This window comes from Mustela nivalis, assembly GCF_964662115.1.
Source record: "Mustela nivalis genome assembly, chromosome: 3".
NCBI classification, from domain to species: Eukaryota; Metazoa; Chordata; class Mammalia; order Carnivora; family Mustelidae; genus Mustela; species Mustela nivalis.
The window spans coordinates 96,251,324-96,269,807 of record NC_139022.1 but is presented as its reverse complement, the minus strand read 5'-3'; the positions used below and the strand labels follow the sequence as shown (position 1 = coordinate 96,269,807).

At 38.8% G+C, this 18,484-nt stretch overlaps 1 protein-coding gene across 3 annotated transcripts in view; it reads left to right on the top strand.

Moving 5' to 3' along the window:
- The first annotated feature begins 344 nt into the window (after positions 1-344).
- IL31RA (interleukin 31 receptor A) overlaps positions 345-18,484 on the top strand; it is a 69,206-nt gene continuing 51,066 nt past the window's right edge. For 2 of the 3 annotated variants that reach the window (XM_082725997.1, XM_082725995.1), the window contains exons 1-2: positions 374-508; positions 13,872-13,962. Coding sequence is in view for 2 of the 3 variants with exons in the window: in XM_082725995.1 (XP_082582121.1) it covers positions 13,905-13,962 (58 nt within the window). In the remaining variant the exon portion in view is untranslated. Of the gene's footprint in view, positions 509-13,871; positions 13,963-18,484 lie in introns of all 3 variants that reach the window. The other variant, XM_082725996.1, reaches the window with a different exon arrangement.

Here is an 18,484-nt window from a genome sequence, read left to right as displayed (position 1 = left end):
TTTGGGCTTTACACATAATTATTATAAACATCTTTTCTGAGTTAGCTACTATTATTTTCTTCCCTTCCTCCCTTCTTCATTTAAAGCTAATCACATGATTACATATTTCTCTTTTCCAGTTAAAGATATTCTCAGCATTTCACCCATTACCACATTTGTAAGGACTTCCTGAATATAAAATTTAAAATTTAGTTTTTCCTTTAATTGTTTATGACACTTTCAGATGGCATTTTTCCTGTAAAGTTGAATAGTCTCACCGAAGCAGATTTTTTTTCCAGTTACTGTAATGCACCTCACTTCCCAGTATAAATGGGTTAAGTGCCACTCTGGCTTGGGTTTTGCTTAAAAGCAAAGAGAAAGCTCCAAGACAACCAGAGAGGAAATATTCACACATCTCTATGTAGATGAACTCCAAATTCCCCTTTCTGAGCTGACTTGTGCTGTAGGGGACAGAGCAATTTTGATGGGGAGCTTTTGAAGCAGCAGGACATTTGGACACCACAGGAAGGTGAGTGCCTCATTCCTTTAGAGGATTTGGATAAAACTCAAACCCTTGCAAATAGGCTTCTTTTTCTATTATGTGAAGTTCTTTTTCTGCTTTCTTCAGTGAAATTATGGATCGGAGCCCACCACATGAATTATTCCTTAGTAGACTGGTCTTCGCTAATTTGGGGCAAATCTAATCTTTTGGCAGTTGATACTTTAAATTGCTGCGGTAGGGGTAGGAAATGATAGGGATCAAAGTTCAGGGGCTGGTGAAAATATGTGAATATATATATAATGGATATCTTTCTGTGAATCTTCTAGGGCCCAGAGTCTTGCTACACCCCAGAATTGCTCAGGTTTAGGGAGGCTGAGTTACCTCATTTGGACCTCAAGAGACTGATGGTTTTTTGTTTTGTTTTTTTTTGAACAAGGCTTTTCAAAAGATTATTATTGTGCCTAAATTCAGATAATTGTTGAAAAGGTAGTCTTAAAAAAAAAAAAGAAATACATGAATATGTCTTCACTTAAATACATGCTCTTTAAAAGAAAAGTGGAATTAGGGTCTCGAGAGCTTTAGGGGTCCATCCTCACTATCTTTCTGGCTGGAGAAAATTACACCTAGGAGCTTCAAAAGAAGATCCTTTTTGTGTACTGGTATTTTGTGGCAGAAGGGCTGAGGGACAGTAAATCACTGTCAAACTACTGCAAACTACTGTTTGATTTTGGTGGAAAGAGTCTGGGCTTTGAATAAGATAGTCACGAGTTTGAATCCCAGCTATGCCAAAAATGATTTTTGGACTGGTTACATAATATCACTAAGCCTCAACTTCCATATCTGTAAGGTGGAGATGATAATATCAAGTCCACAGTGTTTTTTAATTTTTTATTTATTTTTAAAAAATATTTTATTTATTTATTTGACAGAGATCCCAAGTAGGCAGAGAGGCAAGAAGAGAGAGAGGAGGAAGCAGGCTCCCCACCGGGCAGAGAGCCCGATGCGGGGCCCAATCCCAGGACCCCAGGACCATGACCCGAGCCGAAGGCAGAGGCTTTAACCCACTGAGCCACCCAGGTGCCCCCACAGTGATTTTTTAAAAGGGTAAGATTTGGGGCGTCTGGGTGGCTCAGATGGTTAAGCACCTGCCTGCAGCTCAGATCAGGATCCCAAGGTCCTGGGTTTGAGCCTGGGGCCCCATATTGGGCTCTCTGCTCAGTGGAGAGCCTGTTTCTCCCTCTCCCTCTGTACCCCCCCCCTTACTTGGGCATGTATGCATGTGCTCGCTCTCTCTCTCTCAAATAAATAAAAATCTATTTTAAAAAGAGGGCAAGATACACTTTTTGTAATGTAATCAGCATTTGGTAGACTCTCACTATCACATCACGGTTATGTTTTTGTCAGTCTTGCTCCTGACATCTCAGAAAGTTCTTTGTGTGAGGGCATCCTGCACCTCAAGTGGGTTTATAGCTTTAAAGCTCATTGTGGTTCTTTGCCAGTTTTTAAAATTTATATATAATTACATGTAACATTATATTAGTTTTAGGTGTACCACTTAACGGTTTGATATTTGTATATATTGTGAAATAATCACAGTAAGTCTAGTTAACTTTCATTACCCTACATACTTAAGGAATATAGAAGGAATATAGAAGGAATGAGGCTGAGCAACTTGCTGCTTGCTTCTTTCCTCCCATCCGTGGAGTTTACAGGTTCTTAATTAAATTCATGGCCAGAATGCTGTACCTATAATTTATTCCTTTTTTGTCCATCCTTTAAAAACCAGATTCCATGCTGTGCACGGTTCCTGGCACAGAATGAGTACCAACATATATTTGTTAGGTGAATGTATGAATAAGTGAATGACTGACTGAAAGTAGGACCAGCCCTGGGAAAAATCACATAGTGATACATTTTCATACAAGTATAGTCAGATGAAACTTTGCATCCAGGATGCAGCCTTGAGTGGGAATTGTTGTACTGCCAGAGGACAACTTGTGTGTGTTGGGGGTGGGTGGGGGTATAATGGGGGACTGCTACAGAGTAGAACACCCACACTATTATTTTTGCTTTGGTCATGTGAGACAGGATGCAGGAAGGCAGGGATAATTTAACATGCTAACATTTTTTTCTTTTTTTAAATTTAATTTTTTATTTTTTAATTAACATATAATGTATTATTAGTCCCAGGGGTACAGATCTGTGAATCACTAGGTTTACACATGTCATAGCACTCACCACAACACATACCTTCCCCACTGTCCCATAACCCCACCTCCCTCTCCCTACACCCCTCCCCCCAGCAACCCTGTTTATTTTGTGAGATTAAGAGTCTCTTACTGTTTGTCTTCCTCCCGATCCCATCTTGTTATCTCTTTATTCTTTTCCTACCCCCCAAGCCCCCAAGTTGCCTCTCAACTTCCTCAAATCAGGGAGATCATATGATAGTTTTCTTTCTCCGATTGGCTTATTTCGCTAAGCATAATACCCTCTAGTTCCACCCACGTCATGGCAAATGGCAAGATATCATTTCTTTTGATGGCTGCATGGTATTCCATTGTATATATATACCGCCTCTTCTTGATCCATTCATCTGCTGATGGACATCTAGGTGCTTTCCATAGTTTGGCTATTGTGGACATTGCTGCTATAAACATTCAGGTGTATGTGCCCTTTTGGATCACTGCATTTGTATCTTTAGGGTAAATATCCAGTAGTGCAATTGCTGGGTCATAGGGTAGCTCTATTTTCAACTTTTTGAGAAACCTCCATGCTGTTTTCCAGAGTGGTTGCACCAGCTTGCATTTCTATAAACAGTGTAGGAGGGTTCCCCTTTCTCCACATCCTCACCAGCATCTGTCATTTCCTGACTTGTTAATTTTAGCCATTCTGACTGGTGTGAGGTGGTATCTCATTGTGGTTTTGATTTGTATTTCCCTGATGCTGAGTGATGTGGAGCATTTTTTCATGTGTCTGTTGGCCATCTGGATGTCTTCTTTGCAGAAATGTCTGTTCCTGTCCACTGCCCATTTCTTGATTGGATTATTCGTTCTTTGGGTATTAAGCTTGCTAAGTTCTTTATGGATTTTGGACACTAGCCCTTTATCTGACATGTTGTTTGCAAATATCTTCTCCCATTCCCTGGATCATCTTTTGGTTTTGTTGACTGTTTCCTTTGCTGTGCAAAAGCTTTTGATCTTGAAGTCCCAATAGTTCATTTTGGCCTTGCTTCCCTTGCCTTTGGTGATGTTCCTAGGAAGAAGTTGCTGCAGCTGAGGTGGAAGAGGTTGCTGCCTGTGTTCTCCTCAAGGATTTTGATGGGTTCCTTTTTCACATTGAGGTCCTTTATCCATTTTGAGTCTATTTTCATGTGTGGTGTAAGGAAATGGTCCAGTTTCATTTTTCTGCATGTGGCTGTCCAATTTTCCAAACCCCATTTGTTGAAGAGACTGTTTTTTTTTTCCATTGGACATTCTTTCCTGCTTTGTCAAAGATTAGTTGACCATAGAGTTGAGGGTCTATTTCTGGGCTCTCTGTTTTGTTCCATTGATCTATGTGTCTGTTTTTTGCCATTGATCTATGTGTCTGTTTTTTGATGATGACAGCTTTGTAATAGAACTTGAAGTCTGGAATTATGATGCCACCAACTTTGGCTTTCTTTTTCAACATTCCTCTGGCTATTTGAGGTCTTCTCTGGTTCCATATAAATTTTAGGATTATTTGTACCATTTCTTTGAAAAAAATGGATGGGGTTTTGATAGGGATTGCATTAAATGTGTAGATTGATTTAGGTAGCATATACATTTTCACAAGATTTGTTCTTCCAATCCCTGAGCATAGAACATTTTTCCATGTCTTTGTGTCTTCCTCAATTTCTTTTATGAGTACTTTATAGTTTACTGAGTATAGATTCTTTGCCTCTTTGGTTAGGTTTATTCCTAGGTATCTTATGGTTTTGGATGCAATTGTTAATGGAATTGAGTCCTTAATTTCTGTTTCTTCTGTCTTGTTGTTGGTGTAAAGAAATGCAACTGATTTCTGTGCATTGATTTTTATATCCTGACACTTTACTGAATTCCTGTACACGTTCTAGCAGATTTGGATTGAAGTCTTTTGGGTTTTCCTCATAAAGTATCATATCATCTGCAAAAAGTGATAGTTTGATGACTTCTTTGTCAACTTGGATGCCTTTAATTTCTTATTGTTGTCTGATTGCTGAGGCTGGGACTTCTAGTATTATGTTGAATGGCAGTGGTGATAATGGATATCCCTGCCATGTTTCTGCCCTCAGTGGAAAAGCTTTCAGTTTTTCTCCACTGAGAATGATATTCACAGTGGGTTTTTCATAGATGGCTTTGATGATACTGAGGCATGTACCCTCTATCCCTACACTTTGAAGAGTTTTGATCAGGAAAGGATGCTGTACTTTGCCAAATGTTTTTTCAGCATCTATTGAGAGTATCATATAGTTCTTGTTCTTTCTTTTATTAATGTATTATATCACACTGATTTACAGATGTTGAACCAACCTTGCAGCTCTGGAATAAATCCCACTTGGTCGTGGTGAATAATCCTTTTAATGTACTGTTGGATCCTATTGGCTGGCATTTTGGTGAGAATTTTCACATCTGTGTTCATCAAGAATATTGGTCTGTAATTCTCTTTTTTATGGGATCCTTGTCTTGTTTTGGGATCAAGGTAATGCTGGCCTCATAAAATGAGTTTGGAAGTTTTCCTTCCATTTCTATTTTTTGGAACAGTTTCAGGAGAATAGGAATTAGTTCTTCTTTAAATGTTTGGTAGAACTCCCCTGGGAAGCCGTCTGGCCCTGGGCTCTTGTTTGTTTGGAGATTTCTTTCTTTCTTCCTCCCTCTTTCTTTCTTTCTTTCTTTCTTTCTTTCTTTCTTTCTTTCTTTCTTTCTTTCCTTTTTAATGATTATCTGTTTTGTGTGTGTTGAATTTGAGGAGTTCTTAAAGATTTTATTTGTTTATTTGACAGAGAGACAGAGATCACAGGGAGGCAGAGTAGCAGACAGAGAGAGAGAGAAGGGGAAGCAGGCTTCCTGGTGAGCAGGGAGCCTGATGCGGGCCTCAATCCCAGGACCCTGAGATCATGACCTGAGCCAAAGGCAGAGGTTTAACCCACTGAGCCACCCAGTGCCCCTGTTTGGAGATTTCTGATGACTGCTTCAATCTCCTTACTGGTTATGGGTTTGTTCAGGTTTTCTCTTTTTTCCTGGTTCAGTTGTGGTAGTTTATATGTCTCTAGGAATGCACCCATTTCTTCAAGATTGTCAAATTTGCTGGCGTATAGCTGCTCATAATATGTTCTTATAATTGTTTGTATTTCTTTGGTTTTGGTCGTGATCTCTCCTCTTTCATTGATGATTTTATTTATTTGGGTCCTTTCTCTTTTGGATAAGTCTGGCCAGGGGTTTATCAATCTTATTAATTCTTTCAAAGAACCAGCTCCTACTTTCATTGATTTGTTCTACTGTTTTTGTTTGTTTGTTTGTTTGTTTTTTGGTTTCTATTTCATTGACTTCTGCTCTGATCTTTATTATTTCTCTTCTCCTACTGGGTTTAGGCTTTCTTTGTTGTTCTTTCTCCAGCTCCTTTAGGTGTAGGGTTAGGTTATGTATTTGAGACCTTTCTTATTTCTTGAGAAAGGCTTGTATCGCTATATATTTTCCTCTCAGGACTGCCTTTGCTGTGTCCCACAGATTTTGAACTGCTATGTTTTCATTATCATTTGTTTCCATGATTTTTTTCAATTCTTCTTTAATTTCCTCATTGACCCATTCATTCTTTAGAAGGATGTTCTTTAGCCTTCATGTATTTAGGTTCTTTCCAAATTTCCTCTGTGATTTAGTTCTAGTTTCAGAGCATTGTGGTCTGAAAATATGCAGGGAATGATCCCAATCTTTTGATACTAGTTGAGATCTGATTTGTGACCCAGGATGTGATCTATTCTAAAGAATGTTCCATGTGCACTAGAGAAGAATGCGTATTCTGTTCCTTTGGGATGAAATGTTCTGAATATATCTGTGATGTCCATCTGGTCCAGTGTGTCATTTAAGGCCTTTATTTCCTTGCTGATCTTTTGCTTGGATGATCTGTCCATTTCAATAAGGGGAGTGTTAAAGTTCCCTACTAATATTGTATTATTGTTAATGTGTTTCTTTGATTTTGTTCTTAATTAGTTTATATAGTTGGCTGTTCCCACATTAGGGGCATAGATATTTAAAATTGTTAGATTTTCTTGTTGGGCAGATCCTTTGAGTATGATATAGTATCCTTCCTCATCTCTTATTATAGTCTTTGACTTAAAATCTAATTGATCTGATATAAGGATTGGCACCCCTGCTTTCTTCTGATGTCCATTAGCATGGTAAATTCTTTTCCACACCCTCACTTTAAATCTGGAGGTGTCTTTGGGTCAAAAGTGAGTTTCTTATAGACAGTGTATTGATGGGTTTTGTTTTTTAATCCATCCTGATACCCTGTGTCTTTTGGTTGGGGCATTTAGTCCATTAACATTCAGGGTATCTATTGAGAGATATGAATTTAGTGTCATTGTATTGCCTGTAAGGTGACTATTACTGTATATTGCCTATATTCCTTTCTGGTCTACTACGTTTAGGCTCTCTCTTTGCTTAGAGGACTGCTTTCAATATTTCCTGTAGAGCTGGTTTGGTGTTTACAAACTCTTTCTATTTTTGTTTGTCCTGGAAGCTTTTAATCTCTACTTCTATTTTCAGTGATAGCCTAGCTGGATATAGTATTCTTGGCTGCATGTTTTTCTCATTTAGTGCTCTGAATATATTATGCCTGTTCTTTCTGGCCTACCAGGTCTCTGTGGCTAAGTCTGTTGCCAATCTAGTATTTTTACCATTGTACATTACAGACTTCTTGTCCCAGGCTGCTTTGAGGATTTTTCTCTTTGTCACTAAGACTTGTATATTTTACTATTAGATGATGGGATGTGGACCTATTCCTGTTGATTTTGAGGGGGGTTCTCTGCACTTCCTGGATTTTGAAGCTTGTTTCCTTTGCCATATTCGGGAAATTCTCTCCAATAATTCTCTCCAATATACCTTCTGCTCCCCTCTCTCTTTCTTCTTCTTCTGGAATCCCAATTATTCTGTTGTTTTGTCTTATGGTGTCACTTATCTCTTGAATTCTCTCCTTGTTGCCCAGTATTTGTTTGTTTCTCTTTTGCTCAGCTTCCTTGTTCTCTGTCATTTGGTCTTCTATATCATTAATTCTCTCTTCTGCCTTATTTATCCTAGCAGTAAGAGCCTCCATTTTTTATTGCACCTCATTAATAGCTTTTTTAAATTTCAACTTGGTTAGATTTTAGTTCATTTCTCCAGAATGAGCTTTTATTTCTCCAGACAGTGTTTCTCTAATATCTTCCTTTTTCAAGCCCAGCTAGCACCTTGAGAATCGTCATTCTGAACTCTAGATCTGACATATTACTGAAGTCCGTATTGATTAGGTCTGTAGCCTTTGGTACTGCCTCTTGTTCTTTTTTTTTTTGTGGTGAGTTTTTCTGCCTTGTCGTTTTATCCAGATAAGAATATATGAAGGAGAGAATAAGGTACTAAAAGGATAGCAGAGGAAAATGTGCTTTAACCAAGTCAGAAGAGACCCCAAATTGTGGGGGGAAGAGAAGGAGTAAAAAGAAGTTCAGGGAAAAAAAATAATAAATATATATTAGACTGGTGAATAGAACAGAGTCACCCACTTAATTTTGGGAGTATTTTGGTCTCTTAGAAGAAACTACCTCCCCAAATTTTAAAGAATGAGGAAAAAAGAAACACACACACACACACACACACACACAAAATAGGGGTAAACACGATGAAGGGATGGACTATGACTATAAATAGGGGTAAACACGATGAAGGGATGGAATATGACTATAAAGATGAATTTTTAAAAAAAAAACTTCTAAAAAAGGAGTTAATAAGATAAGTTGGTTGGTAGAATAAAGAAAAAGAAAGTGGAAAGAATTTGTTCAGGCTGGAGACTAGAACAAAGCCCTGTGCTAGATTTAGGGTATATTTTGATCTTTTAGAAGAAGTTGTATCCCAAATTTTTTTTAGAAGAAAAAACCCTATGTGTATACAAAAGATAAAGTTAGATACAATGAAGTATAAAATATGACTATAATAATGAAGGTTTAAAAAGATTTTTTTAATGAAAGATATTGTTAAGATAAACTAGTTTAAAAATGCTAAAAGAGAAAAGAGTAAAAGTTTAAAAAATTTTAGCTTAAGAAAAAAATAAAATTAAAAAAAATTAATTAACTCTGTAAGACTACAGAATCATGGGGAGAAAGCCATGAATTCCATGCTTTGCTTTCTCCTCCTCTGGAATTCCGCTATTCTGCCTGGTAAGTGAACTTGGTCTTGGCTGGATTTCTTGCTGATCTTCTGGGGAAGGGGCCTGTTGTAGTGACTCTCAAGTGTTTTTGCCCAAGGCGGAATTGCACCACCCTTACTAGGGGCCTGGCTAAGTAATCCGCTAGGGTTCAATTTCCAGAGCTTTTGTTCCCTCAACACTTTCCATAGAGTTCTGGGAGATAGGAATGAAAATGGTGGCCTCCCAATCTCTGGCCTAGAGGTGCTGGGAGCTTGGGACCCACTCCTCAGTGTGCCCTCAGAGAAAAGCACTCAATCACTCTTGTCTCCCTGGCCTCTGGCCATGCTCCGAGCTCACCTAGCCTGTGACCAAGCATTTTTGTCTCTGGCATACAGCTCTGCCTAGAGTCTCCAAATCCAGAGATCCCTGCGCTCTTCCAGGGGGTGTCCCTGGATCTTGTGGTGTCTCTGCTCACAGAGCAGTGGTCTGACTGTGCCACAGTTTAAGGTAACCCCAAGCTGAGAGCTCACTCCTTGGCTCCATCTCTGTAGTTGGCTTCCCTGCTCTAATACCTGCAAGATCTGTAACACTCAGACACCCCTGATCTTTCTGTGACCCCGCGGAACCTGGGACAATGCTGTCCCTGCATGGGTTTCTCCCTGGCTTAGACTCTGGAGCAATGTCCCTCAGTGGAGCAGACTTTTAAAATTTCTGATTTTGTGCTCTGTTGTTCCGCTGCTTGCTGGGAGCCGGTCCCTCCCCCCATGGTCCATCTTCCTGTCTCTTTGGATTCACTTCTCCGCAGGTCCTACCTTTCAGAAAGTGGTCAATTTTCTGCTTCTAGAATTGCTGCTCTTCTTCTCTTTGATCTCCTGTTGGATTTGTAGGTGTTTGGAATGGTTTGATAATCTAGCTGATCTCTTGCTACCTGATATCATCTCAGCCTGCTACTCCTCCACCATCTTCACATGCTAACATTTTTAAGAGAAACTGGAAGATGAAGCATCTCCTCCTCTTTTTTTTCCTGCTTCTTTTCTTGTCCACAGGCACTGTGCATAGCCAGCAGTAATTGCTTGGATTTGTTTTCAATCCTTCTTCTCATAACAGTAACTACTATTGAGTTTACACTTTAAAGATACCACGGGTTACTTAAGTGACATCACTATGTATTCTAAGAGTCCTTTAGTCCAATGTGAAATTTTCATAGTGATGTGAGAATTCTGGGCATCTCCATTAAATGCTGTATTCAAATGAGGTCCCACTAATGAGAAATTATGTTTCTAGGAAGTGACTTTTTACTGAAGACAGTTGTTCAAAACTGCTACATTTAGAAGTTAGGGCTGATGACCTGGGGAATGCAGGAAATGATCTGATTTCCTCCAGAGCATGGCATAATCTTTGTGTATTTTCTAGAGCCCAGAGTCTTTCTACACCCCAGAATTGCTCAGAGTTAGGGAGGCTAAATTACTCATTTGGACTTAAAGACACTGATGGGTTTTTGTTTTTGTTTTTTTTCTGAACATGAATTTTCAAAAGATTATTATTGTGCCTAAATTCAGATAATTGTTGAGAAAAGGTACCCCCCCAAAAAAGTAATATATGAATATGTCTTCACTTAAATACATGCTCTTAAAAAAAAAAAAAGTGGAATTAGGGTCTTCAGAGCTTTAGGAGTCCATTCTAACTTTAGGAGTGTGATGTGGGATACCAATCACACCTTTTTCATGAAAGAAAATTCTCTACAGTTTGCCAGTGACTGTGCTAACACGGTAGAGCACAAAGTCCTCCCCTACACAGTATATCCGTTCACCATGGAGGGGGAGGGCGCAGCAAGCAAATTCACCACCACCTCTCTCCAAGAGCTGAAGCTCCTGACGATCTGACCCTGCAAGGTCATGGTGACCACTGTTATTTCATCTAGTGCATGCCACAAAGTACTCCAGGTTTTAGGAAGCAGCATCATACTGTTGACCATGGTACCTGTCCCTGTAGCGCTGCCCAGGGCTTTAAAGTTATTTGAACATTCTGTAGTCTTCATATTCCACATCTTTATAGGGCAATCAGAAGATGCACAAAGTCCATCTTATGTCAAAGTAGCTTCACTAATGAAGGGGGGATGGATGCAAAATTCCTTTGGAGTTTTCCCACATTTTAAACTATGAATTCTAATTTTCTCATCAGAAGAGGCACTAAGGATATGACTACTTTCTTGAGAACAGGTGACACCTTTACTGTGCTCAAAGGGAGTGGGGAGGATTCTTTTCGGGAGTGAACTTGACTAGGGTGAGCGACAGAGGGAGAGAATCCTCAAGGAGATTCCCTGCTGAGCATCACAGCCATAAAGATTTTGGTTTTGAATCTCTTTCATCAAGACTGTGGTTAGGTCTGATGAGTTTCCCTGTTTTGGAGTATATCACTCCAGTACCAGGAAATTTCATCATTTCCTCCAGGAGATAGTACTGGATAAATTCTGCCAACTTCTCCTTTTTTTTAACCATCAACATTTGAAAGTCTGAGGGGACCTGTCCTTTGGGTTCTCAAAGTCTCCTTCCATTTAAGATACAATCAGTCAAGTAGTTTCCTGCAACTAAGTGATGATTATTTTCCAGATCCACCTGTCTGAGATTATGACCAGATTTCCTTGGCCAGAGTTTAGAGTGAACTCAAACTCTACAACTGCATATTTACCCCCCTGATTTACTCCCACAGATAACTAGGATGGCCTTTGTGCACTGATTTTTTTTTTTTTTTTTTTTTTATCAGAGAGAGAGAGGGGGAGAGAGCGAGCACAGGAAGACAGAATGGCAGGCAGAGGCAGAGGGAGAAGCAGGCTCCCCGCTGAGCTAGGAGCCCAGGATGCTGGGATCATGACCCGAGCCAAAGGCAGCTGCTTAACCAACTGAGCCACCCAGGCGTCCCTGTGCACTGATTTTGCTAGTTGAACTCCCATTTGAACTTATTTCTAAGTTCCTTAGAGGCACCTCAGATTAGTTCCTGTTTACTACCCACAAACAGTCACATTGTAATGGTCCTCTGGTGTGTGAAGGCAAGTGGAAGAAACACTGGAGGGCCAGGGAAGTGGTAGAATGCAGGGCATCATTATTCATCACTGCTTGTTAGCTTTCCATAGTCATTGGCTCATTTCTCAGATGCTCCGCACACTTGTTGCACTTAATGTGATATTTGCTATTAGTATCCATGCTTCTATCTCTGCAAGTAGATTGTGGTTCTCAAATCTTTTTCCTTCTCAAACCCATTTGGAGGGATAATTTATATGGAGCCATTAGTTACAGTAGCTCACTTTGGTATCCTCTCCATCTTCTGACTCCCTTCTCCTTGTTAAAAACCACTGAACTAGAGTGAGGTTGGGGACAGGATCATCTTTTATTCTAAACACCTAATGTGTGACTGGGACACTGATGAGTGAATAAGAGAATACTTGAGATCACCAGATGAGTCAAGGGGGTGTCAGGATTAGAGCACTTGGGCAGTATCAATTTCTAGAATGGCCCTCTCTGCAACTACTGCAATTTTTTCTAGTTTTATCTCTGAGTGTGACTTAGTACTGATGATTTTTTGAGAAGGATTTTTAAAATTCACAAATAATAGATGACTATTCTCATTTTAAAGGAGGCAAGCAGTAATCATTAACTGTAAAATGTTTTATTCAATAGTTAATACTGATAATTTCTTTAAATTAAAACCTCTTGTCAGAATAATAATTTTAGTTTTCACATCCATAATTACTCATTTATTGAGAATTTGAGCATCATAGTTTTTATACAGTTTTCATGGTAGGGACTCCCTCCCTTTCCAGAATGATTTTAGGACTAGTATAAAGGCATGTCTTCTAGGTAAGAAATGGATAAAATTAAGACAATGTTCTGAATAGTTAGGCACTGACAAACTCCAGTAGTGTTACAACTAATTTTGAAGAACACCTTTACTCTTCATTAAAAAATTTTAAAATTTCTCTTTGTTTTGTGCTCATTTAAATAAAAATGGTAATTTCCTGAGAGTGTAACTACTGCTATTGAGTAACAGGTAGTTAGTTTTGTTGTTATGTTACCAGTCTCTTATTGTTTCCTGATAGTATTTTTACCATTACAGACCCAAGTTCTCATTCTGCTTTATTGCCCTGGGCATTTTCAGTTAGTAAGATATTTCAATTGGTTTGTATGTGAGAAAATTTTAACCTGGGGGTTTTCTCCAGAAATGATGCACGTGAATTTTTCTTAAATGATTTATTTTGTTGAGAAATCTTTTTCTTTTTTCCTATAATGATCTGTCAGCTGAGATGTGGAGTCCTTTATTTCTTCCAGAAATGAGTGATTACTTTTACATTTGCCTTATCCTTAGATTATCCCACCCTCTCTTTGTGGGATGAGAGATAGAGTCAGCAGCCTTTTTGTTCTAATTGATTCTGTTACAATATTGTATGCCTATCATGTACCAGTAGGTACTCAAATACTTAGACTTTAGAAAGGAGTAAGAAGAGTTTCCCTAGGCAGAAGCTCTGTGTACAGAAGCCAACAAGTAAAGTGCTAAACATCATTCTGTGTGACATGTGCTACAGTGGAAGTGGCATTTGCCAAAAATGAGGGGGAAAGGACATTGTAGGCAGAAGGAACCACATGAGCAAGGCATGGGGATGTGAAATACCATGGCACTTTCCAGAAATTAGGAGTCGTTCCATCTGGCTGCAGTGCCTAAGACCTGAGGCAGACATGATGGTCTCTGATCTATACAACTCACAGTACTTTTTTTCTTGGTGGCTAGTGTACGTTTCGTGTTACATAGTGGAATGAATTTTGGGTAAATTAAATGTTGACTGGGGCTGATGAAGAAATTGTGAAGGGATCCATGTGATGAAAGACAAAAAATATAAATTAAAAAGAAAGTCAGAAAAACAAACAACCAAAAAACCAAAGACTCTCCCTTAAAACCCCCAGAATCTGTTTGTCGCTAAGAATGGAGTTATTTAAAAGAGATAGGAAATCCTGACTGATGACGTTTTCAGTTCTCTCCTCAGCCTGCCTGCATTAACTTGGGGATGATGGGGGTGTGGGCACTGTGGCTGCTCCTTCTACTCTGCAAATCCAGCCTGGCAGGTAAGTTGACAGGTGCCCTTTTATGGATTATATGATTCTTACTAAATTCTTTGGACAAGAACTGTGAGTTGGAGTGCAAAGGGACTCCTGGACCTTGGGCATATGTGGATGAACAACAGGGGATTTGTGAACTCCCTGAATTTCTGTGGATGGGTGCGTGCATGTTGATGTATACATATGTGTGTGCAAATTTGGCAAGATGGCCTATCATAGTTTCAAATATGACCCCCCAAAAGGCCAAGATCCACTGTGTTAGAGTGGTAGTAAGTACTTATCTCAATAGTTTTTATGATAGGAACAGTCGTTTCATGAAAAACACACACATAAAAACAAAAATATATAACCACAGTATTTTCAATAATTTCCAAGGATATAAAGGGAAATGATGACATAACACATTTTACAATGTTCCACCTTAAGACTGTGGGACAACTTAAGACTATGGGCCTTGCAGATTTATTATCCATTACTTTGATTGCATCTTATATTTAAAAGAATTAGGACCAGAGAGGGAAATTGGGGAGTGGGTACTGGGAATGTAGAGAAGGCATCATGTCATGTACCAGTTTTCTAGGGCTCTCATTCTTACATATTGAGCGGCTTAAACAGCAGAAATATATTTTTTCATAGTCCTGGAGGCTGGAAGTCCAAGATCAAGGTGCCCATGGAGTTGATTTCCTGACACCTCTCTCCTTGGGGCATTAATAGCATAATAGCATTCTTAATCTCCTTCTCTTATAAGAACACCGGTTGGATTGGATTAGGGCCTACTTTAATGGTAGGTGGTAACTAATAGTCTCAATGGTAACTAAAACCTTATGGTCTCAATGGTAACTAAAACCTTAAAAACCTTATCTCCAAATAGAGTCACTTTCTGAGGCAGTGGGGGTTGGGGCTTCAACATATGAATTTGAGCATATATAATTGAAACTGTAACATGTAGTAATTGGGGGTGACCAAGAGGTAGTCGTAACTCACAGATAACATCTTCCAGACCTCTCCTCTGGCATGGACTGCCTTGTAGCCCCCTGGGATATACTGTGGTCCTTAGGAGTTTTATAAAGACCCAAGAGTACTGGCATGTACTCTAGAGTGTTAAGGTCATGAGAACACATGAAGAGAGAAAACTACTGATAAAATGAATTCTTCTCCCAAGTCTTAGAATCCTGGATATTCGGAGCAGACTATTTTTTACATTAGTCAGGGAAAGTTGTTCATGCTGCAAGAATAAGCAAGCCCCATATCTCATTGTTTAAAACAGCAAACTCTATATGTCCATTAGAGGTAAGCAGGAGCCCAGGGTAATGAAGGCTCTGCCACCCTAAGATGCTATCATCTCAGCATGGATTTGCAGGGTGTGCAGGAACAGAAGAAGGAGAGAAAGGAGAATCATGCACCACAACTTAAATGATCCTCTCACATGGCCATGCCTGATTTCAAGGAGGCAAGAAAGTAAGATCTTGCTGCATGTCCAAGAAGGGGAGATATTGATGAGCACTAGAAATACTACTGAATGTACATTTTATTTATCACAAATGTGTTCTAGAGTAAGGGATTAAAATATTTCATTCCAAAATATGCTACTTTGACATGGGGATTATTTTGTTGTAGAGGCAGAGGAGAATCAACAGATGCAAAAATGAAGCTTGCTGCCTTAGTTTCCCATACATATTTACCTTCTTGTAGTTTCCTACCCTCGGAAAGTTAAATTCCTTTTCCTTTGTCTTGTTTGGTCTGCACAAATTTATTGTATTTTTGTTAAGATGCTATGTGAGCCCAAGACCTAACCACCTCTTCTAATTTTCATTGAGGTTTCTCCTGAATGATATGCACTGCATGCATTAGTAAACTAGTTTTTGGGGGCGCCTGGGTGGCTCAGTGGGTTAAGCCGCTGCCTTTGGCTCAGGTCATGATCTCAGGGTCCTGGGATCCAGTCCCGCATCGGGCTCTCTGCTCAGCAGGGAGCCTGCTTCCCTCTCTCTCTCTCTGCCTGCCTCTCCATCTACTTGTGATTTCTCTCTGTCAATAAATAAATAAATAAAATCTTTAAAAAAATAAATAAACTAGTTTTTGTTTTGTTTTGTTTTTTGTTTGTTTGTTTGATGCGGGATTTGATGTGGGGCTCTATCCCAGGACCCTGGGGTTATGGCCTGAGTCAAGGCAGATGCTTAATGACTGAGCCCCCAGGCGCCCCTGGAAAATCATTTTTAAAACCATTTTCTCTTTTCCTGATACCTGGGGAACCAGATGGTTCTGATTCTGGGAGCCAGATGTTTGATTCCTTTTCTGACTTACGGCTCTTCTATATGTTAATTACAGCTTCTGAAGGAGTGAAAGGAGGTATTCAGGGAAAACTGGGAAAGTAAAGTCACTGAGTTTTTACCAGGGTGTGTTTGGATCCATAAGGATCTGTTTCTACATTGGTTTTTGTGGCTGGTTCTGAATCCAGCCAATGCAAGGCAAAGTAAGAATGAAAAGGAAATAAAATATGACTGTAGGAGGCCAGAATGTGAATAACACAAGACGAAAGAATATTCTGGGGATACAAGAAAAAACTTCTTGTTTCCTCATTCTCCAACAAAGGCTTAACTTTGAAATCCTGCTAAGAGTTGGTGTGATGGGTCTAAGTGAAATGCGTGAAGGGGCAAGGTAATATTCAATGAATATTAAAAATAAACAAACAAACTTGTCCAAAGGACTAAAGAGCAACCAATGTGTAAATAAAAACACACACATGAGCCCACTGCCATCATTTCTGAGTCATGGAGGCAGAGAGTTGCTAAGTGTGAAGGTTGTTCCTCTGAGGATATTATGGGCTGATCTTTGGTTCACCACCTTGTCGGGTTTTGCATATTCCTGCTGGCAGTGTGAAGTGTGGAATTTGTTAATCTGGAATTTTTAAAAAATTATTTTAATCTAATTCCTATGTAGTTAACATACAGTGTTATATTAGTTTCAGGGGAACAGTATAGTGATTCAACACATCAGTACATCACCCAGTGTTCATCATAAGTTTCTCCTTAAACCCCATCATCTATTTCACCCATCCCCTGTCTACCTCCTCTCTAGAATCATTAGTTTATTTTCTAAGAGTTTGTTTCTTGGTTTGCCTCTCTCTTTTTTCCCTTTGCTCATTTGTTTTGTTTCTTAAATTCCACATATGAGTGAAAGTATATGGTATTTGCCTTTCTCTGACTTACTTTGCTTAACATTATACTCTCTAGCTCCATCCATGTTGTTGCAAATGACAAGATTTCATTCTTTCTTATGGTTGAATAATATTCCTGTGTGTGTGTGTGTGTGTGTGTGTTTGTGTGTGTGTGTGTATAACATATTCCTTATCCATTCATCTATCATTGAACATTTGGGCTGCTCTCATATCTTGACTATTATAAATAATGCTGCAATAAACATAGGGGTGCATGTATACTTTTGAATTAGTGTTTTGTATTTTTGGGGGTAAATGCCTCATAGTGTGATTACTGGATTGTAGGGTAGTTCTATTTTTAATTTTTTGGGGAAACTCCATACTGTTTTCCATAGTGGCATTCCCAGTTTACATTTCCACCAACAGTGCAAAAGGATTCCTTTTTCTCCAAATTCCTTACCAAAACTTAACACTTTCTTGTGGTTTTGTTGCTTGTTTCCTTTGCTATGCAGAAGCATTTTATTTTGGTGAAGTCCCAATAGTTTGTTTTTGCTTTTATTTCCCTTGCTTCAGGACCTTTATTTAGAAAAATGTTGCTATGGCTGATGTTGGAGAAATTACTACCTGGCTCTCTTCTAGGATTTTTATGGTTTCAGGTCTCACATGTAGGCCTTTCATCCATTTTGAATTTATTTTTGTGTATGGTGTAAGAAAGTGATCCAGTTTATCTCTTTTGCTTCTGTCTAGCTTTCCCAACACCATTTGTTGAAGAGAATATCTTTGTTTCATTGAGTATTTGTTCCTGCTTTGTTGAAGAATAATTGACCACATAATTGTGGATTTATCTCTAGGTTTTCTATTCTATTCTGATTTTTGTGCTAGTACTATACTGTTTTGATTACTGCAACTTTGTAGTATAACTAGAAGTATGAAATTGTGATGCTTCCAGCTTTGTTTTTCCTTTTCAAACAAAACTGCTTTGACCCTTTGGGGTCTTTGTGGTTCCATACAAATTTTAGGATTGTTTGTTCTAGTTCTGTGAAAAATGCTGCTGGTATTTTGATAGGGATTGCATTAATTGTATATATTGCTTTGGGTAGTATTTTTTTCTTCCAGTCTATAAGCATAGAACGTCTTTCCATTTCTTTGTGTCATCTTCAATTTCTTCCATCAATGTCTTATAGTTTTTAGAGTATAGGTCTTTCATCTCTTTGGTTAAATTTATTACTAGGTATTTTATTATTTTTGGTGCAATTGTAAATGGAATTGCTTTATTAATTTCTCTTTATGCTACTTCACTATTAGTAGCATTATTAAATATATTAAATCAACAGATTTCTGTATGTTGATTTTGTATCCTGAGGCTTTAATGAA